At 43.5% G+C, this 23,596-nt stretch overlaps 1 protein-coding gene across 4 annotated transcripts in view; it reads left to right on the forward strand.

Annotated features, from left to right (window-relative positions):
* EPS15L1 (epidermal growth factor receptor pathway substrate 15 like 1) overlaps positions 1 to 23,292 on the forward strand; it is a 247,297-nt gene extending 224,005 nt beyond the window's left edge. For all 4 annotated transcript variants that reach the window (XM_056518167.1, XM_056518165.1, XM_056518164.1 and 1 more), the window contains 2 exons: positions 9,538 to 9,743; positions 21,801 to 23,292. In XM_056518167.1, the coding sequence (XP_056374142.1) occupies positions 9,538 to 9,743; positions 21,801 to 21,947 (353 nt within the window). In that variant the 3' untranslated portion in view covers positions 21,948 to 23,292. The remainder of the gene's footprint in view (positions 1 to 9,537; positions 9,744 to 21,800) is intronic.
* Positions 23,293 to 23,596: the final 304 nt, after the last annotated feature.

Raw genomic sequence — 23,596 nt, forward strand, 5'->3', positions numbered from 1 at the left:
GGGGTCCCGGGACCCCCCTCGGCATTTGCACGGCATGCCTGCTGAAGGATATCAGCAGACATGCCGTTCCGATCTCTGCCCGGCGCACGGCAGGGATCGGAAAATGCCAGGACGTACGGGGACGTCCTGGGTCCTTAAAGCCCAGGGTGCGATGACGTCCCCGTACGTCCTGGGTCCTTAAGAGGTTAAACTATGGAGTTTCTTAAGGCACTTGTCCCTTCTAACACCCTCTTGCCTTTTAGCAAAAAATTATCACTTCTTTCAAAAAGAAAACATAGGGTGACTTGAGCTGTGGTTTTCTGCAGATGCTTTTTGTTTCCAAGCTTATTTGTCTGATTCACTTATGCAGTGCTGGGAATTCAGATGCATTTTTGCAGAAGGTGTGATTTTCATATAAGCTGTGGTAATAAACTGTTCAGCCAGCCAACACCAGGCCTAATGCCACTTGTACAAATGCTGCCTCTCTTTCTCAACTTGTGCCTCTGTAAACAATTCTCATGAACTTATGCTGTTAACCCCACCTCACACACACCTTTAAATTGTCCAGTCTCGGTTAAGTATAAAACGTCATAAATAAGTCTTAAGAGTTGCTCCTTGTTAACATGCACATACTTATATCTATAAACCCCAGTAGTCGGTAGTTGGATGCAATGGTTCCAGAAACTATGATTTATTTCCGTATCATTGGTTGTGTATGATGGAGTAAAAAGCAAACTAAACATAAAAACATCACAAAACAAAAACAACATAAAAGAAAAACACAAAAAAATCTTAATAGCCCCCCCCCCTCAATACAATGGTAAATAGAGAAAAAAAGCTACACTGAAAACATAGCAGCACACTAAATGTATAATTTTAGAAATACAAAAATTATCTTTATTGTACAAATAATACACAGTTAAATATCATGAGACACACTATTAAATAAAAACATTTAAAATTGGCCATGAAGGCACAGAGCACAACAAAAGAGGAGAGGCCGTGAACCCCCTCCTCTAAAGGCACCTGTCCTGAAATATAATACAAGGATAGTAACTCAACCTCAGTCTGCATACAGCACAGTCCTCCTTGATAATAAACATCAATACGAATACCACTAATACACCTGGCTAGAAAGCTGCAAGACTATTAAGGTGCTGAAAGTGTGCAATACAAACAATATACCACCATAGTTGAGGCAGGTGAGTCAGACTGGAGGACATCCAAAGATAGAAAATAATATGGTCAGGACAGGGCCACAAAGGACCCCACGCGTTCCGTCGCAACTAGCGACTTCCTCAGGGGTGCTGTGCAATTACAGAGTACGTGCATCTTTATATATCTATAGTAATTACAGAAATACCTTGCAGATGAGTGGTACGCCAAACATGTGAGCCGTAGTGAGACGTCGGGATCGTTTCTGCCTAGACGTCACATCCGCTCCAAGTAACATGATCAAGGAAAGCGCTTACAAAATAGTGATCAATGTTATGCGCATGCACCAATTCTCCTACGCACGTGTATTAAATAAGATACATAAGAGCACAATTTCCATTCGCACACATATTAAAGAAAATACATAAAGGCGCATGTGTGTGTTGGTGCGCATCATGGAACGCATCACATATGTCCAGTGCGCAGGCGCATGCGTATAATGAAACGCATCATAAAATCCCTACGCTGCCACCATACGGAATCGCACACAGTATGTGCGCATGCGTGTAATAATACATGGAACAATGAGCCTGATGACGCGGACATATCAGCTATACAAATGAACTATATGAAGTAAAACTGCCCATCAAAACTGTCCAAACGTGACAAATATAGAATGACAATACAAGTAAAGATATGTGTATATGTACAATACATAATAAAGTGTTAAGAAATAATAAATGTGTTCGCAGGTAATAATGCAAAAGCAAAAAAGTTTATTTAGTGTATATGTGAATAAGAATATGCTGGGAAGATAAGAAAAACATAAGGGGTATAATAAAAATAGTATTAACGACAACATAAAACATAATAAGCAATAAACAATAATAGTTAGAATGAAATAGAAGATTAAAAATAAATATGAAAATGAATATAAAAAAGTGTATAAAGAGTAAATATGAGAAATAAACAAAATAAAATAAATAAATATAGTAAAATAATCAAGATAAATATGAAAAAAAAATGTATAAGAATATATAAAATAGTAAAGGACAAAGATATAGAGAAAATGAGAGAAGTATGTATGATAGATGTTAATAGAGGGTATATGAATAATGTGACATACAGAAAAGAAGGGGGGTATGCGTATATCCATAGACATAGTCCATGATAAGACTAACAATAAATACCAAGCCGAATTAAAAGGTTTAGCATAATACCAGACCAAAAAATTGAATAAATTGCAAAACAAGAAGTATATAATGACCAGAAGTGTGTATTAAGTAATATTAGCTAAGGATTCACCCCATGATACAAGAAAGACAAACCTCCATACAATTGACTATCATACATAAATATAAAGTCCCCCTATATCCCCATCCACCCAGCAAAACAAGCAAAATAAAGGTATCCATCCCCCTCAATACAAACGTCCTATCCATAGTTCCCAAAACAGTGATAATGCCCTCTTTTTGTGCCTCACGCAGTTATAGTCAAACTTTAGTAATATAGATTGTGCCCCCACACATAAGTTATCCCTCAGTAGTGCCCCGAGGCTGTTGCCCCAAAAGTTCCCCCCACTTTCGTTAGTTCATGATTGATACCCTCCAATAATTCCCCCTCATAGTAAACAGCCCCCTACAATAGTGCACCCCCATAGTAGACAGCCCCTTCAATAGTGTTCCCTCTCAGTAGACAGCCCCTCCAGTAGTGTGCTTACAGTAGTAAGATCCCCTTATGGTGCTACTCACAATAGATGCCCTCCCCCTCGTAGTGCCCCTCTTGCAGGACAAAATGGAGGGGGAATAAAAAAATAAACTTGCCTCCTCCAACTCACCATGCTATGTGTTCCAGGATGTAATGTAAGTGACTTCATCTGATCCCTTGTAGTCCATATGTCTAAAGCTGGCTACTGCTTCAAGGAAGGGTGACAGATCGGGGAGCTGATATATTTGTTTCTTCACACTAAAGGGTCACTGCCTGGGGATCTGGGTCACCTATCCCTGGATTTCTGCAGCAGAATATGGGCTGTTTATCGGCACTGGGTGGCTGCCCAAACCACCCATCCTATATTTTGCTTCTAGGCGTGTATAACAGCTTCCATTTCACATTTGTGTTACAGTTTCTTTGTAGTGGATGCCAGAGACAAAAAACAAGATGTGAGCAAAGCCTTACACACATGAACTTTTTTGATCATTAGATGTTGAGATGTATGCATGTCTTTTGCACCAGTCCTTAAATGGTCATTAACTTTTCAACAAAATTCTGAATAAGTGGTTGTCTATGTACATGGGGGTAGTACTATTTATGGCATTAGATAACTTTCATTGGTCATTTTCACCAAATATTGGTAGAGAGTTGGGATGAACAGGGGCCAGCCATAGCTTCTCAAGCTTCCATCGACTATATGCATGATACGAGGACCAAGCAGCCAGGTGACGTAGATGGGCAGTCCAACAATACTTTGCCACATCTGGTACAGCCAGACCCCCAAAGGACCTACCCGCCATCATGACAGACATCGTCAAACGATGTTGTCTAGGGTCCCATATAAAGCGAAAGATCATAGATTGAAGGGAGCAAATAGCAGAGAGAGGGGCCCACATCGGAAGCGTCTAAAAAAAAATATAACAATTTATGGAGGACCGTCATTTTAACAGCCGGTATGTGACCAAAAAACAATATATATTTGGACCGCCACTTCTCTAGAAGACCCTGAAGCTCTCGAAACAGAGAAGGAAAGTTAGCTGAATACAGGGAAGCATAGAAGGGAGACCACTTAAAAGAAAAGTCAGTCCAAAAAAGAGATGACAGAGAGGGAGGGAGATTCAAAGGCATCGCCTCAGTCTTGGAAAGATTAACCTTATACCCCGAAACCATCCCATAGGAGTGCAAAATCCGATACAGGGCAGGGAGGGAGAGTAGAGGACGCGTGAGGGTCAGGAGGACATCGTCCGCAGACAGATCTTAAAGTCCGATCATGTAACTGGACCCCAGAGACATCCGGGTCCCCCCCGAACCAGAGCAGCCAGCGGCTCAATACAAAGAGCAAAGATCAAGGGAGACAACGGACATCCCTGTCGCGTTCCATTATACAAGGGAAAACTCAGAGAAGTCACGTGAGGGAGCTTAATAGAGGCAGTAGGGGAGGAGTAGAGGCCCTGCAAGGCAGTCAGAAAAAGTCCAGTGATCCCAAACTTCCGAGGAGTAGCAAACATAAATTGCCAACTAAGCCTATCAAAGGCCTTTTCAGCATCAAGGCTAAGGACCAGGGCCTGTTCCGAGCGCCAGTTAATCAAGTCTATCAGATCCACCACCTGTCTAGTGTTATCACCCCCTTGATGGCAGGGAATAAAACCAACCTGATCTTTATGAATTAGGGAAGGGAGAAGCCACAAAGGCGTACTGCTAAGACTTTGGTAAACAGCTTCAGATCTAAGAAGCCTGTAGCTTGAACAAACATGGGGGATAAGAGTGATCAAGGAGTGTACAAAAGATTGTGGCATCCCCTCCATAGAAGAATTAAACAGAGAGACAAGCCTAGGTAGTAAGAGAGATGCAAAAGTCTTGTAGTACAGATAGGTCAAGCCGTCAGGACTGGGGGAGCGTCCAGTAGGTAAGGATTTGATAACCTCAGCCAACTCCTCGGAGGTGATCGGAGTGTTTAAAACAGCTCGATCAGCAGCCGATAGGGTAGGTAAATCACATTGCGACAAAAAAGAACGCAAAGCAGTATCACTGTCCCCCGGGTCAGATGGAAGCTGTGAAGGAAGAGAATACAGTTTAGAGTAGTAATCCAGAAAGAGATGGGAAATAGTATCAGGATGATAGTGAAGAGTCAGACCGAGGGAGACTAGGCAACAGCTCGATCTTGCAAGCGCCTGGCTAGCATAGTGTGGGCATTATTGCCCTTCTTATAGAACCGCCATTTAGCATAGAGAAGAAGGCATTCAACCTTCTGAAGAGCCAGATCACCCAGGTGAGCATGAGCCGCAACCAATCGCCTCAACACCGATAGGGAAGGGGAAACCAAAAGAGGAGCCTCCAATTTATTAATCTCAGCACAAAGCTTCCGGGAACGAACCAAGGCATCTCTCTTGAGATGGGATCCCAGGGCAATACAATGACCTCGGACCACCGTTTTATGTGCCTCCCACAGAATGGCCTGAGAAGCAACAGAGTCATCATTGGTAGTAAAATACTCAGAGATACAGGCTTGAATTGACTCCCGGGAGGGCAAAGATATGAGCAGAGAGCCAATGACAGCGACGAGGAGAGGTTGATAGAGGAGAAAAGACAAGCAGGACCGGACTATGATCTGACCAAGAAATCGGCTCCAGGGACGCGTCGGCGCACCATTGCGAGGTTCTCAAAGAAAAAATCGATACGCGTGTGCAGCCAATGCGGATGAGAGTAAAAAGAAAAAGACAGATCCGTCTGGTGATTTATGCACCATAGATCAAACAAAAAGGAAGATCGAATCAGTTGACAAAAAAGCGACGTCAAACGAATTTGAGCAGGGGAGGGAGGAGAGCCCGTCAGTGATTGACGATCCATAGAGGGCAAAAAAAATTGAATTAAAGGGGTTCTCCGGTGCTTACACATCTTATCCCCTATCCAATGGATAGGGCATAAGATGCCTGATCGCGGGAGTCCCGCCGCTGGGGACCCCCGTGATCATGCATGCGGCACCCCGTTTGTAATCAGTCCCCGGAGCGTGTTCGCTCCGGATCTGATTACCGACGACCACAAGGCCGGCGGCGTGTGACGTCACGCTCCTACCCTCAATGCAAGCCTACGGGAGGGGGCGTGACAGCAATCACGCCCCCTCCCATAGGCTTGCATTGAGGGGCGGAGCATGACGTCACACGGGGGCGGAGGCATGACGTCTCACGCCGCCGGCCTTGTGGTCGTCGGTAATCAGACCCGGAGCGAACACACTCTGGGGTGCCGCGTGCATGATCCCGGGGGTCCCCAGCGGCGGGACTCCCACAATCAGGCATCTTATCCCCTATCCTTTGGATAGGGGATAAGATGTGTAAGCACCGGAGAACCCCTTTAAAGTCCCCACCCAAAAGCCACGCAGAAGGGGGATACTTGTGGAGCTTGGCTAGGACCCTGCGAAGGAAAGGAATTTGGGTGGAGTTCGGAGAATAGACATTACAGAGAAGTAAAGGCTTACCCCCTAAGGAACCCTCGACTATAACAAACTGCCCCTAGGGTCTATAAAAGAAGAAACTACCTGTAGAGGGCATGACCTAGAAATCAAGATAGCGACACCCGCAACCTTCCCATCAGATGTAGCCGGAAAAACCTGGGGATATAAGTGTTGTAGGAATTGGAAAGAGCCACCATGGTCAAAGTGCGTCTCCTGAAAAAATGCCACATCTGCCTTCAGTGCAGTAAACTCCCGGGGGGGGGGGGGGGTTGAGACCCTTTACATTCAAAGTGACACACTTGACCATAATGGAAGAAAGAACCAGGGGGGGGGGGGACCAAGCACCAAAGAAAACACCACAAAACAAGACCAAACAAACAAAGACAAACAAAAGAAACATACAGAGAATACACCAATAAACGAACCAATGACCCAGAGGCCATAGATGAGGCCCCAATGACCATCCGGCCAGAGAAGAAGCCAAGACAAATGGGAGAAACAGATCCAACAAACATATCGATAAGAACCAACCTATTGGCACAGCCTCAGAGGGGGAAGTGAAAGAACAACACAAAAAAAGAGACCGCCGAAGATGGCGTAATCCCCCCCCCCCCCCCAATGCTGTTCTAAAAATAGAACTTAATCATTAGGGTGACCTAAAATACTAGTGCATAAAAACAGGAATACTTACACTGAAAATAGGAATTATGCATCATAAGGTAGGGAAGAACCATGCCGAGGGATAAGCCCATATACAAGAGTCCAAACCTCAACTACAATTCACAGAAAACATATCAAAGAGGGTGCAGGGGGAACCCCACGCAAGGTCTGCGATGATGGTTTCAGACTCCGGTTGGACCGGCGGTTCCGAACAAGCTGCCATACTGGAGGGAGGGGAGATGTCAAGCCCCAGTCCACCATCTGAGGGGTAAGCAAGTCCAGAGCAGAGCAAAAGCCCGGCAAATCAGTGAAGGAAATGGAAAATTCCTCCGATAGGGCATGTGATGGTCCCGCAGGATGATCCACGAGAGATTGTGGTACAGCTGGATAGAGGCTCCGTCAAAGTTCTTGAGAGTACGGGTCTTAGTTATAGTTAACTCCTTGAGCTGGAAATCATGCACACAGCAGATAACGTCTCTAGGGGAACCAGCCGTAGACTTGGGGCGGAGTGCCCTGTGGGCCCTATCCAACTTGATCTTGTGTGTAGGAGGTTTGCCCAAAATGAGATTGAATATGGCTTCCAAAGTCACATGGAGGTCCTCCATCCGGGTGGCTTCCGGGAGACCCTGCACCCTGATGTTGTTATGTCTCCCTCTGTTATCTAAATCTTCCACATGGTCATGGAGATCACTGAGGAATTCCGACTGTTAGATAATGGTAGTCTGGAGCTGGGCAACATAAGCTTAAGTAGCATCATGAGCATCCTCCAAGCCCTCCACCCTATCAGAGAAATGCTGTAAGTCCTGGAGGAGAGAGGAGCTCTCAGCTCTGCAGGTATCCTTAACTTCAGCAATGAGGGAACGAAAGTTTTCTTTGGTAGGAATTTGAGATAGTAGTGTACTCCAGTCAGGTGGCACAAGGGAGGCAGCAGCGACCCCGGAGGGATCAAGGTCCGCCTCTGTGAAGGCATCCCAGGGCTGACGTTCATCCAGATGGACAGGCTCCACCACAGTTACAGAGGAGCTGGAGTGGCCTCTCTGGGGAGCAAAGCGAGAGGCCCCCGCATTCAAGCCGCCAGCAGACATAGCCCTTTGGGGTTTAGGCAGTAGCAGTAGCTTGAGGGGGCCAGACACTGAGGAAACAGAGGAAACAGAGGGTGGAGGGGGGAAGGACCAGGTGGCAAGGTCCAGTCCCCTGCTGCAGCAAGAGGTAGAGGGCCCTTATCTGGGGCCACAGGGCCAGCAGACCCAGCAGGAGATTGCCCTGGAGAGGGGGAAGGAGGGCCCCTCACCAGTGCAGCCCAAGATGGCGGCGCACTCCACTGTGAGGACTGGGGGAGTGAAGGGCTCTGGGGAGGAGAGGGCAACCCACCACAGAGGGATCCAGCCCCGACAGGCTACAGCGCCAATGTGTCACTCACTGCATCCCGATGCTGGGTGAGGGGAGAGTCCTGCGCAGGTACTGTAGGCTCTGTCACCGCCACCCGGAAGTGAGAGCAGGAGATGCCACTGGCGGTATGTCAGCTGCACAGTCCAGGTCCCTGCAAGGCAGTGCCGGTGGAGAGGTAAGCAGGTGCAGTGGGGTCCCCAGTAAGGCCTCTGGAGTCCTGGTGGGCAAATAGAGGAGCAGGCACCCTGAAGAGAAGCAGGTCCTGCAGAGCGGGAACAGAGGCCGTGGGCCGGTCCTGTAATGACGGATGGCATGCTCGGGCCTGTAGCTTGAGGGGGCCGGAGTTAGCGGGTTATCCCCCCCCCCCCCCACCTGGAGGCACAGAAGTCTGCCTGTGGGTAGCCAAGGGTTTGGTATGTCTGCGGGAGGTCCTCCCCATGGAATACAGCCAGGTCCCTGCTAGAAAATGCTGATATAGGGCCCTAGGGAGCGGGAGCTCTCAACTCACGCAGCCATCTTCCACGGCGCCAAGCCACACCCCGTCATCAGACAGATTTTTTTGTCTTGTCTCTGTTTCACTCTACAGCTCCCTCTTCCCCCCTCATCTGTTCATAGACTTCTATACACAGTATGTAATCTAATCACTCATTGGGCTGATGGATCTCTAGACAAAATGTGTTTAAAAGGGGAGTAAAGAGCCATTTTTCTCTGATAATAAATATTGTAAAGTTATCTGTATTTGCTTGTACTATTGGTATCTGCAAAGTTTATCAAGAAGTTAGTGACTAGGTGTCTTTGTTGTCAGTTTTTGCATTGATCATCTAGGACAGAGAGAACAGGGCACAATTCTTCAAAACTATTGAAATAACATTTTCATAAAGATGTTTGACTCTCAATTGTTTACATGTTTTTCTTCTTGCAGACATTCTTTAGTTTTAAAGTTTGGTCAGATTTGTTGTACATATGTAAACACGTGCAACTTCCCCCTTTATCCAGTTACATTGATCCAAACACTGGTAAGGATGGATAAAAACACATGAAGGGATGTCAATTTCAACACAGTGGTTACGATGGTTGGTTGGTTGTTTTTATCAGCATTTATAAAAAAATATATACATATATATGCTTTATTTACATCTTATGCAGCTGGTAATATCCAAAAATACTTCATACTTCTGCATTTAATCTGTTTCCAGGTAAGAGTACTCCAGTCAGTCAGCTGAATTCAACGCATTTTCATAAATCGAGTGATCCCTTCCAACCTTTTGGGACAGAACCAGGAGATCCCTTTCAAAGCAGAAAAGCATTTACGGACCCCTTCAGTGGGAAAGACCCATTTGCCACCTCACAACCAGGAAAGCACTCTAAGGGAACATCTGCCGGGTTTGCAAACTTTGGCTCTGTAAGTTGAATCTCCTCTCCCCTCGTATAAAGAAGCCTTGGTTCCCATTAATAAATCTGTAGCCCAATATAATGCTGCTGATCCCTCTTTTTTTTTTTTTTTTTTATTGGGAAAGATGCAACTGTATAGATCTAAACCAATAATTCATTCATGGCTTGCTCTGTATTATTTACTTGTTGTCAACCCGTTTTCATTTACCTTATGTATAAGTGTTGTATTCTGTTTACCGAGGTTACTGATGATCTGGAAAACAATTACACTATATGTAAAGTCTCTGGATCTCTAAGTGTTATGTTTACATGATTATTTTTAAAAAGGGGAACTCCATTTTTACATCAGCATATTCAACACGTGCTGGTTGCGTGAAAGCGCACTGTACACTCTGTCAGCTTTTTTTTTTGCAATAATCTTATGTAGGACCAGTCTATGGATAATTGCAGCAGCTAGTGTCAGAAAATGGCTTGTACTGTCTGGTTAGTTGTAGTACAGCTGCCCCTGAAGGTGTACATTGCAGTAAAAGGTTATACATTATTGAACGGCAAGCATATCCTCAACTTGGAGCTGTAAATGTTTTGCAGTCTGGTCTTTTAAAATTCTCTCTCTATTCCTGTCCTTTTATCTTTTTTTCCCCCCCCCCACTCTTTTGTCATTGTCATGAGTGCTTGTTTGTGTGTGTGTGTGTATGTGTGTGTGTGTGTATATATATATATATAAATATATATATATATATATATATATATATATATATATATATATATATATTAGAGTGTGTGTATGTATACAAGCCTTGTCAACTCACATGCTCTGTAGGATTTTATTGGAAACAACTTGACACAACATCTTTAGGGAACAAGCTTGAATATCACTTGTCACATGCACTGGTTTTCTTAAGCATTGTGGGGAGTATTTAAAATAGTTGATTTTGTGGACAGCAAGCAGGTAATCACTCTTGCATATAGACTACATGTCTCTGACACAGAAATAAGGTTTTTGCTCAGCAAAGTCTTTTTACTGCTTTATCCCTCCATCCCTCCATACTGTTTATCCCTCCTCAGTGAATCCCATAGCTGTTGCATGCAGTTTACCCTACGGTGCGTTCACACGTGCATTGTTTTGCTGCAGATTGTGCTGCCCATTAACTTCAATAGATAGCAAAATCTACTGAAGCAAATCTGCAGCAGAAAATATGCACCCTTAAAGGGGTACTCTGGTGGGTGGAAAACTTTTTTTTTTAAATCAACTGGTGCCAGAAAGTTTAAAGGGGTAGTCCAGTGGTGAAAAACATATCCCCTATCCTCTGGGGCCCCCTGCGATCTCTCTGTACAGGGTCCAGGCTCTCCGGCCAGATAGCGGGTGTCGACCACTGCACGAAGGGGCGGCCGACACGCCCCCTCAATACATCGCTATGGCAGAGCCGGAGATTGCCGAAAGCAGCGCTCTGGCTCTGCCATAGAGTTGTATTGAGGGGGCGTGTCAGCCGCCGCTTCGTGCGGGGGTCGACACACCCCCTTCCCGCGGGCTGTCGGGGCCCCGTACAGGAGATCGTGGGGGGCCCCAGCGGTCGGACCCCCCGCGATCTGCAACTTATCCCCTATCCTTAGGATAGGGGATAAGTTGTTCACCACTGGATATCTCCTTTAAAAAGATTTGTAAATTACTTCTATTAAAAAATCTTTACCCTTCCAGTACTTTTAAGCAGCTTTATCCTACAGAGGAAATTCTTTTATTTTTTAATTTCTTTTTCGTCTTGTCCACAGTGCTTTCTGCTGACACCTGATCAGGAACTGTCCAGAGCAGCATAGGTTTGCAATGGGGATTTTCCCCTGCTCTGGTCAGTTCCTGATACGGGCATCAGGTGTCAGCACAAGACAAAAAAAATAAAATCAAAATGTAGCATACAGCTGCTAAAAAGTACTGAAAGGGTAAAGATTTTTTAAAAGAAGTAATTTACAAATCTGTTTAACTTTCTGGCACCAGTTGATTTAAAAAATAAATGTTTTCCACTGGGAGTACCTCTTTAAGATGCTTGTAAGATCACAGAATTAATTAAATGTTGGCAATGTCTGCATGTAAACCTGTGTGGGTTGTGTTTTTTTAGAAAAAAATTACCGGAAATTATACCAAACAATACACTGCAAAAACACTGCATAAAATCTAATTTTAAGTTAGAACGTTCAATATGATCTTTCTACTAAGAAAATTATGAATTTCAACAGAAATAACAACAGAACATGTCATTTGACAAGGACTTGTGAGTAGCGAGTGTATATCAAAGTAAAATTCCAATAGAACAGAATTCTGGAATCTGACAGCACTGGCACTGTATTTATTGCATATTTTATTTCCTTATGGATCTCTAGCCATAAAATGTTTTTAATCTCTTTCCTATGTCTGCTTGCCAGTAAAGAACGTTTGATAAGCTTGAGCTTGTCAGGTCCCATTGATGCCGGAATAAAGGAATTTTACTGCATGTGCGTATATATATATCTTCTTTTTTTTTTTTTTGTATGGAAAATAGTTCTTACCACTCTGAATGTTTCAGTTCAATGTACTTGCCTGTTCCTGTTATAGCAATGCATTTACCTTTTTATTAATATGTATTATGAAAAGCCATGTCATTCCTGGAGGATATTCAGCAATAATGAAACCTAGAGACTGGGCAGGGTTAAAGGGGTACTCCACCCCTAGACATCTTATCCCCTATCCAAAGGATAGGGGATAAGATGTCAGATCGCCTCGGTCCCGCTGCTGGGGACCCTCGCTGCGGCACCCCGCTATCATTATAGTACAGAGCAAGTTCGCTCTGTGCGTAATGACGGGCGATACAGGGGACGGAGCAGTGTGACGTCATTGCTCAGCCCCCTCGTGACATCACGGCCCGTCCCCTTAATGCAAGTCTATGGCAGGGGGCGTGATGACTGCCACGTCCCCTCCCATAGACTTGTATTGAAAGGGGCGGGCCTTGACGTCACGAGGGGCGGAGCCGTGAAGTAACGATGCTCCGGCCCCTGTATTGCCCGTCATTACGTGCAGAGCGAACTCGCTCTGTACTATAATGATAGCGGGGTGCCGCAGCGAGAGTCCCCAGCAGCGGGACCGAGGCGATCTGACAACTTATCCCCTATCCTTTGGATAGGGGATAAGATGTCTAGGGGTGGAGTACCCCTTTAAGAGGGGGATGGGGCTTCAGACCACTATTTCCTAAATGCTAAATCATACTTTTTCTCTCCTGGGTTGCTGTTTTTAACAAACTTGCAATTTGCATCTTTTGCTACTCAGAGTTTCACTGTTTCTTGCATGTCTGCTTTGCTATGTTGTATTTATGTGTACATTAAGAAGTTGTGTTTTTTTTTTTTTTTTTCAATAAATGGATACAGTCTTCAGCATTCCCCTCCCTTTGTGTATTCCTCTGTGGGTCACTTTGTTTCTACTGTTCTGCATACCCTAACAGTGAGAGAATCCAAACAGAAAAGAGTTTAGTATGTTTTAATGGGGGAAAAGGAAATAATAAACCCAAAAAGATTGGATATTTGAGTAAGATAACATACATGACAGTATGTATGATGAAAATGTGCTTTGTGCCATGTTGTTATCAGAGTGATGTGGTTAGGTAAAAAATATTGGACTTTGCAGTAATCCTAGCACAATGACAGGCATTCTTAAAAAGGACATCACTATAATGCATTAAAGGAGTATTCTCAACTTGGACGTTTATAGGCAACAATGTGGTATTTCTTAAATGTCCACTTCCGGGTTCTCTGGAATTTATAAATTTTTTTGCTTATATGATACATTATATGCAATTTTTTTAAATGAATATAGATTCTTGTGTGTGTGCCTTGTGTATATACCGATTTTAGTTGATGTGACATGCATGGGTTGTCTGCAATCTTGATTAGAGATGAGCGAAGTTACAGTGATTTGATTCGTCACAAACTTCTCGGCTCGGCAGTTGCTGACTTTAGCCTGCATAAATTAGTTCAGCTTTCAGGTGCTCCGGTGGGCTGGAAAAGGTGGATACAGTCCTAGAAGAGAGTCTGCTTAGACTGTATCCACCTTTTCCAGCCCACGGGAGCACCTGAAAGCTGAACTAATTTATGCAGGCTAAAGTCAGCAACTGCTGAGCTGAGAAGTTCTTGACGAATCGAATCACTGTAACTTCACTCATCTCTAATCTTGATCCTTATTCCCCCTCGGACATGGCTCTTCACTTGCAGTTTACATTTGCCATGATGCCTCTGGATTTGCAGAGACAGAGACAGAGGAAGTGGATGCTCATCACTGCACTTGCTCTGAGTCCTATGTAAGTGCAACAAGTGATCAGTGACATAGAACTGCTATTTCCTAACTAACACTATAGAGCATTATATGAGATTTAGTTGCAGCCTGTCTACTTTACTTGGTAGTTTTTAGATACAAGAGAGCAGTTTCGGGCTGTATCTCACATGTCAGCGGAGGTTTATAACTCTGCAGCTAAACAGTCTATGGCTTAGATGCTATAACTCTGCACTTCTAGTCATGATAGTCATTCTATTTTCAGCAGTGCTCTGTGCATGGGGGACATACAGAGGAACAAGGAGGGCAGAGCTGAGTGTGGAGTAAAGGGTCTGAGAGCCGCTGTGAAGAATCTAATATAATCCTTTAGTTCACAAGAAGTGAATGACATCCTATCTGCACATTAAAGCATACCATTTTCTAATAGACTGGAGATCACATGACACAGCTGCAGTAATGGAATATATGGATGCAGCTCAGCTGGAATTAAATAGATGACATGGTAGATATACTAGTGATGTTAAGAGTATATGGTAATAAACCTGGAGTGTTACTTCAACTCTCTCGCCTTGGGAGACCCCAGTTTTATGAATCGGGGCAGGTCAGCGGTCGGGATATCTTGTGACCATGCCATGTGTCCAGATAGGAAAACCATTTTAATAGCTAAATAAGTAAACTGAAGAAGACATATTAAACATACCTCTGAAGTCATAAATGGGGATAAAGAGAAATAAGTTTCTTGTTCAATGGACATACATTAAAATAGCTGCCAGAGAACAAGTGATAGCCCCAGGAATGCCTTTCTTTTCAGCTCCTATTTAGGGACTGTATATTGAATGCAGTTATAACTACACTAAGGTGTCATGTTGGTGGCCGTTTTTTAATGGTATAGTGGCAGGTTATCGTTACACAATGCCATGTTTGATCTTGTTGTATGGCCTTTCCTAATGGTCATGCATGGTTTCAGTTTGGTTCAAAGGCCAGAGGTTGTGCTTCAGCTTGGCCAGACATGGAATGATATTTAAAGGGGTACTCCACTGCCTCAGCATATGGAACGCTGAGTGCAGGCGCCACGGCTCGTGACATCATGGCCACACCCCCTCAATGCAGCCCATGGGAGGGATGTAACAGTCCCATAGACTTGCATTGGGGCGGCGTGGTTGTGACATCATGAGTCCCGGCACCCGCACTCAGCGTTCCGAACAAAATGTTCCAAATGCTGAGGCAGTGGAGTACTCCTTTAAGCCCAAAATGATTGCGACCATCAGAGCTGTGAGTCGTACATATGAAATTATTGTAGCTGAATTAATCTGGTAAACATCATACCATTGACCCTTTGGGATCACTCACAAAACCTACTTTTCTTTCCAAAATCAGAAGAAATGGCATATGAAAACACATAGGCACTGATGTCTAGAAAGTGCTGAAATAATTCTTATTTCCATTGTGCCCACATACTCCTCAACACTTTTCAATTAGTTCCATTGTTGTCCCAAGTGTGCAACACTTTTTCAATATCGCTCTTTTTTTAACGTGCCCTGGTGTTTGCGTAACTTCTGAAATCCGAAAGACACATGCAAGGTAAGATATTGATTTGTTCTGACATGATGTATGGGTACATCTTGCTTTTGTTTCTTAATACGTGGAATAACACAAATATTTCCAGAATCAAAAAGTATTTGTGTTAAACACAAACTTTCAATGTCTCTATAGTAATTCTTATTGTAGGGGTCTTTGTTGGAAAGGAAGCAGTTAAATCTGAAACATTCCAAAATATTCCTTATTATTTGCTTTGCTTACTTACAGTTGCTTCCTTCATGACCCCTGTTTCCTCCATGAACATGGTTTCCCTTTCCTTCTTAGAATACAATTGAAATTTTGTCTTCCTTTGCTACCCAGCTTGAGGCTAAAATATTACTGTAGAAAGACAGGTGACAAGATAAAGGCAACCAAAAAAAAAACCAAACTCTTGAGCAGTCTATTCGTTATAGTTTACTATATAAGGCGCTTGTATAACATTATTAGGGATTATTGTCTGTAACAACTGAGAAGTGCCAGTATTTCTTTTTCCTATGCATTTTTTTAGGAAATGAAAGCAGAAATAGTAGGAACAAGTTTTACTGTTTTATACATGTTGTAATATTTTCTTTTAAGGCAGATCAAAACAGGATTGGCTGCCATATTGAATGGGATTTGGGAGTCTTGTCTTATTTCTCCAGGATTAAAGGGGTACTCTGGCCCTGAGACATCTTATCCCCTATCCAAAGGATAGGGGATAAGATGTCTCACCGCTGGGGACCCCCGTAATCTGGTATTCGCCACCCACCTGTTTGAGCTGCATGCCGCGGTGCCAGCTCACAAACAGCCAGTTGGAGACCACGGGGCCGGAGTATCGTGACATCACGACTCTGCCCCCATGTGACATCACCCACTGCCCCCACTATGAAAGTCTATGGGAGGGCTCAAACAGGTGGGCGGCAAATACAAGATTGCGGGGGTCCCCAGTGGTGGGACCCCCACGATGAGACATCTTATCCCCTATCCTTTGGATAGGGGATAAGATGTCTCAGGGCCGGAGTACCCCTTTAAGGAACCTTAATTCTAAACAGTAGACTCCTTCTTTTAATGCAATCTAGGTGATGCAGTCAGAAAACTTTAATGATTTTCTCAGCTTAAAGGGGTAGTCCAGTGGTGAAAAACTTATCCCCTATCCTAAGGATAGGGGATAAGTTTGAGATCGCGGGGGGTCCGACCGCTGGGGCCCCCTGCGATCTCTCTGTACGGGGCCCCGGCTCTCCGCCGAGATAGCGGGTGTCGACCCCCGCACGAGGCGGCGGCCGACACGCCCCCTCAATACATCTCTATGGCAGAGCCGGAGATTGCCGAAGGCAGCGCTTCGGCTCTGCCATAGAGTTGTATTGAGGGGGCGTGTCGGCCGCCGCCTCGTGCGGAGGTCGACACACCCCCTTCCCGCGGGCTGTCAGGGCTCCGTACAGGAGATCGCAGGGGGCCCCAGCGGTCGGACCCCCTGCGATCTGCAACTTATCCCCTATCCTTAGGATAGGGGATAAGTTGCTCACCACTGAATCACCACTGGACTACTCCTTTAAGCCAATTCACTTGTAAAACATGACTCTTGTTTAAAAAATGGTCCAAATCACTACAACTTGTGTATACATAATATGGATGTGCTGAATAAGTACTGTAAGAATAAAGTTTGTATGTCTCCTTTCTTAGCCTGCCAAAAAGGATGCCCTTTCATATAAATATCAAAAGACAAATTAAAAGTAGAGTATAGTTTTATTAGATATAATTATAATTTCTTGATGGGCCTGAAATTATACAGTAGGCTAGCAAACCAGCCTTACAAAGCAAGGTCTGTGGAAATGTACAACATTAACACAATTTTTCTACAGCTGTCACCGCGCGCATGCGCAGTATACTCATGCACATCTCGGCTGCTCTCGGCCTAGCTCAGGGAGCAGGGGGAGTGGCTGCAGCAGTGTGTCTGCTCGTAGCGGTGGATTGCCGCTCCAAGCAGACACGTCTGGGGGCACACTTTAGGGGTCCTTCGGCGGTGGATCCGCAGCGTAAAATACACTGTGTAACCACCCTTATGGTTCATTCACACGTGCAGATTTTGGTGCGTATTTTCATTTGCTAATTTCCTAATGGTAAGTCAGTGCTAAAATAAGCAACAGAAAATCCACAGAAAAATCTGCTCGTGTCAACAGACATTAAGTGTCCGTTCACACAGGTGTATTTTGCTGAATATTCTGGTGCAGATTTTCTGCTGCTTATTTTCTTTTTTATCAGCAGCAGAAAATCAGCTGCAAAGTACGCCCGTCTGAATGTACACTAAAGGTAGGGTCACACGTAGCATATACATTGTGTATTTCACACTGTAGGAAATCCATCAGGCAGCGTAAAATATGAAGCGTATTTTGCGATGAGCAGAAACTCAGGGCTTCCCCATAAAAGCCCTGTGTGCGCAGTGAAATTTGGAGGTGGGCCCGCATGTCACAGTCGCGTCAGCATGCTTGGCCTGTCTACAAACCTCACTGCTGGAGGAAGCCCTGTGTGTCTGCTCATGGCAAAATATGCTACGTATTTCCTGCCATCCAGCAAATTTCCTGCAACATGAAATATGCAGACTATACACTGTGTTACCCTACCCTTAGGGTCCGTTCACACAGAGAGACTTAATTGCACGATAGCAGCGTGTTTCCTGCTGTGAGTTTGAATTGAGATGTGCTCTCTGCTGCAGATTTTCTTCTGCCGACTTGCAGCTTCAAATTCTGCACAACAATATGTGCAGGATACTGTACATGTGAATAGATCCTTAAAAGGTTATTTATTTTACATTGTTATTTTCATTAACTTTCAGCAGATACTGTTCTTTAAAATAGTAAGAAATAAAAACTTCAATTAGGAATTTTTTCTAGGCTTGCATTCTAGTTTAAATTGTTTTTACATGAACCCATTTTTGCTAAAATATTTTTTCAGAAAAATTTAGGGCATGGTGCAAAAAAATAGCATCTAATGTGTATGATGGCAAATGGCGGGACAGAAGAACTGGGCATATTGGATTTCAAATGCCCAATTCTTTGCTCTTGGAGGACATAAGTTGCCACCAGAGGTGTCTGTTGCAGTTTACCTACCCCCCTATCACACACATCCCTATCACACACACCACGTTCGACTATGCATATGTATAGTGCGGCTGGGATACATAGTGGTCTTAAGTATTTGGCTGGCTTTGGTCAACACTGTATGAACATATATATATATATATATATATATATGAACATATATATATATATCAACTGGCTCCAGAAAGTTAAACAGATTTGTAAATTACTTCTATTCAAAAATCTTAATCCTTTCAGTACTTATGAGCTTCTGAAGTTGAGTTGTTCTTTTCTGTCTAAGTGCTCTCTGATGACACGTGTCTCGGGAGCCGCCCAGTTTAGAAGCAAATCCCCATAGAAAACCTCTTCTAAACTGGGTGGTTCCCGATAGGGCTGGGCGTTATACCGGTTCATACCGAAATTTTTGGGCTGCACGATATTAATTTTTTCCATACCGGGGCCCCTCCCCCTTGGGAATGAATTGTCAGCCCAGCGCTGCGCTGTCCCCACATCGGGGAACAAATCATATGTGACCCGCCTGCGCTGTTCTGCTCCCCGCCAATTAATTATCAGCCCAGCGGGATACTACTCACATATGTCAAGCACTGCCCTCCTCCGCTTTGTTGCGGGCCGACACCGGCGCTGGAACTCTATACTGTACGCCAGTGGTCTCCAACCTGCGGACCTCCAGATGTTGCAAAACTACAACTCCCAGCATGCCCGGACAGCCAACGCTGGCCAAAGCTGGCCAGAGCTCCTTACATGACAGCCTATCACTAGCTGGGGCGGGGCATCGCTCCGGGCCGGTGATAGGTGGACGGCTGTCCGACGTACCAGTCCCCAGCGTAAGGCCGATGTAGGTAAGTTAAAGTTTATTTTCTTTATCTTTTGCAGCCCGGGCATAGGGATACAGCGTACAGCAGTGGTCTCAAACCTGCGGACCTCCAGCTGTTGCAAAACTACAACTCCCAGCATGCCTGGACAGCGTTGGCTGTCCGGGCATGCTGGGAGTTGTACTTTTGCAACATCTGGAGGTCTGCAGGTTGGAAACCACTGGCGTACAGTATAGAGTTCCAGCGCCGGTGACGGTCCACAACAAAGCGGAGGAGGGCAGTGCTTGACATATGTGAGTAGTACTCCGCTTGGCTGATAATTAATTGGGGGGGAGCAGAACAGCGCAGGCGGGTCACATGATTTGGTGGGGGGGGAGAGCAGAACAGCGCTCGCAGGTCTCATGATTTGGGGGAAATGAAAGAAATACTGTTATATACCGTGGAACCGCCATAAGTTACAAAAATACCGTGATACACATTTTTGGTCATACCGCCCAGCTCTAGTTCCCGAGACATGTGTCATCAGAGAGCACTTAGACAGAAAAGAACAACTCAACTTCAGAAGCTCATAAGTACTGAAAGGATTAAGATTTTTTAATAGAAGTAATTTACAAATCTCTAACTTTCTGGAGCCAGTTGATATATATAAAAAAAAAATTTCCTGGATAACCCCTTTAAAATAAAGAACTCCAGATCCTCTTTAAAGCTTAGCTCTGAAAAGTTGTGCAACTTTCATTTATAATTTGTGTTTCTATTAGGTACCATCCCTGTTTGCTGGTAGCCTGTGAAAACATTCTTGTTTCTACCCAGATGCAAAAAAAACGATGAACTAATATTCTTCACACGGTTGAGGGTTAGTCGCCCTGCATTATCTTTACATCTATTTAAACTACTGGCTTAAAAAAAAATCCACAGTCAGTGCCCTACCACAAAACTGTAAATTGCTTAGCTCTTTAAAATCTATATATTAAAAATATTTCTGGAATTTTAAAAATGATTTAAAACCCCTATACTCTGAGCTGGCTTCATGTTACAGTCATGTAACTGCTTTTTTTTTCATGCAATCTGCAACATTTTCATAATTTTATGGGTATTGTTTTGCTGAAAGTAATAAACCTCTTGGAACACGTCTTGTGTTTTGACCCACAGTATAGGTTCAGGAAGTGTTACGGATACAGGATGTAACAGGGACCGTTTCACACATTTAAATTTGAGTTTAATATCCACTTCTGGGTACAGAATATCGAGGAATAGCGGTGACTATATATACACCTCTGCAGGGATGTCCAGATACCATTTTTTTTAAGACAGAGTATGAGTACTGATACCAATTCCGGAGGTTTTTTTTTTTTTTTAAGTTTTTATGGGACAAAAGGAGGTGTTTTTATTAGAGGAAGGTTTTTTTTGTTTTTTTTTTAAATATTTTATCTAAACTTTTTTTTAAATGGGGGTGATTAAAACTTTTATTAGGGAATGGGGTAATACACATTTATAAAAAAAAAATGTTTACACATTTTTTTCACTATTTTTAAGTCCCCATAGAGGACTTACAAGCAAGCTGCAGATTGCATACACTGATCAATGCTATGCCACAGCATAGCATTGATCAGTATTATCGGCACTCTTTTACTACTGCCTGCCTGCCATGGCTGGCTGCAGTATAGAAGCAACGATCGGACTGCACGGAGCACGATTAGGGACCTCCGGCCGTCCTCCCAGCTGATCCAGGACACCTTGGTGAAATTGTGATCAGCATTCCTGAGCTTATAGGAGTTAATTTCAGGACTTTTAAATGCCACAATCAACTTTGACCATGGCATCTAAAGGGTTAATGCTAGACACCACTGAAATCTGTGATGTTCGGCATTAGCCATAGGTCCCGGCTATGACGCCGTATAGTATGCATGCTACAGGGCACCTCTGTATCGTATTGGAGACATTTGCACGAGTACAAATACTCGTACAAATGTCTAGTTTCGGTCCCGATACCAGTATCTGTATCGGCAGATCCCTACACCTCTGTATTTAAAAGCCTTTGTGATCTCAATATTAACAGGCAAATCAGTCCTACAGTAAAGCTTTTCTTCTAATTGTTAATAAAAGGACTATGTTCATGTAGGGCTATGATGGTTAGAAAATTAAAATATAAGAAGAATTATGTAATGTGTCTAGTTGCCCTTATGCTACGCCTTAGACTGTATATCAAATTCTGTGTATGTGACAAGTGGTCCATCCAGCGGACTATTAATGGTGTGTGTATAATGCTCTCCAGTTTTAAAGGGTTCAATGGCTGATCTTTCTATTTTCATATCCCACAGTTTGGGAACGAGGAGCAGCAGCTAGCTTGGGCCAAACGGGAAAGCCAGCGGGCAGAGAAGGAAAGACTAGACCGTTTAAAGCGCCAGGAGCAAGAAGACCTGGAGTTAGCTATTGCTCTCAGCAAAGCAGAAATGCCCAGCTCTTGAGAACTGCACCCACACATCCCGTGTCCATGTGACAGTATGCCAACTAAATGACAACTTTACTCTGAAAAGAAAACCCAGAGAGGGAGTTGAATGCTGAATCCGCCATCTGTTTCAACATTTTTAATTTTAAACTAGCCATTCACTGGAAGCAGTGACCTCATTCATGCACCATCTATTGACTTAAATATTCCTCTGGAAATATCTCCACTTAGGAAACTGTTGAAAGCATCTCAGTTTATGCTTGTCCCTTTTATTTTTATGTGTCTAGGTTGTTTGTGTGTATGTGGAAGTATGTCCTTGTTACATCTTTGTTTCTTACAGTTCCCATTGACCTCTTTCCACCACCAGATTTAGAATGTCATAATGCTATACATGAATATTATACTGTAATAGTTCTACATTCATTTGAATTCCATAAGGAATCCTTCCTTCAGCACATAAAGGCAGCTGTTTCGGAGGAGAGTACAAGTGATAACCCTTCTGCAATAAAATTGGAACAGTATGAATCAATAGAGAAAGCCTTTCCTGGTGGAAGGATCAGATATTTAAAATATTCCTAATTTTTTTCTCTATGGTAAAACACAATATGTGGCCCTGCAGAGTCTCTCAACTAGATATGTGTTCTTTATCTCCTTCTGGTGCTTTGTTTGGCCATGGTTTAAGGATGTTGAAACACAGCATGTATTCATTTCATTTGTTTTCTTATCCATATTCCACAATCCTATATAATATCACTCCGTGGAAATCGATGATTTAGCTGATGAGTTGTCTTTCAAAGCCATGGAACAAGGTATTGGAGTGACACTACCTTTTAAGAGTATTATTAAATTAATATTTTTTTAATAGGTTTCTTCTACATTTTAATGCTGGCTTTTTTCTCTTTGGGACCAAGCTAAGATTATTCTGTTCCTGCCCTGTGCTAGATAAGGTCATATGTGCATTGCAAGCCCAGCCTTCCATTCTAAATCAAGCACTGCCTTCAATGTGATCAAATATAAAGGTAGCCAGCTACATGCTGCTTAAAGCCGCCAGACGCTTAACTAATAAAGGTGATCTGCTGTACAGCATAGCTGTGTTTTCTAACCAACCTGCTGCTGTTGTGTTCCAAATCATCTTTATTGTCTGCATGTCATCGGTAAAATACAGCAGCTACAATGTGAGGGTGCACAATATGCAGAATAGCACATGTTATTTCCTAGATGAGATCTATAACAGAATTGTACCATGTCTACTTCAATGTTTATTGTCACACAAGCCCTTTGCTTTTGTTTTTGTTTTGCTTTTCTTACGTTCTTGGGTTTCATTGCTGGACATTTAGTGCGTCTATTATTAGCCATGTTTGAAAGCTGTGAAAAAAAATGCAGATTTGGAAGCATTAGCTGTTCAACAAAGGGTTAACAGGTGCCCTTGTATTTCTCTCTTGTGGTTTTATTGCTGTGGTCAAGAGATAATTGCTTAGAAGTCACATGCAACCTACATTTGACTATTGTGGTTTTTATTTTTTTTATTTTTTATTTTTTTTTATATCTTCATCTTCTCTCCACTTTTGCGTAGAACAAGTTGGTTTTATAGGTAGCATAACAGCCTTGGGGCACATTCACACTTGCATATTTTTTTGCATTTTTTTTTTTTGTTTTTTTTTTATGCTA

The sequence above is a fragment of the Hyla sarda genome, chromosome 1 (assembly GCF_029499605.1).
Source record: "Hyla sarda isolate aHylSar1 chromosome 1, aHylSar1.hap1, whole genome shotgun sequence".
Lineage (NCBI taxonomy): Eukaryota > Metazoa > Chordata > Amphibia > Anura > Hylidae > Hyla > Hyla sarda.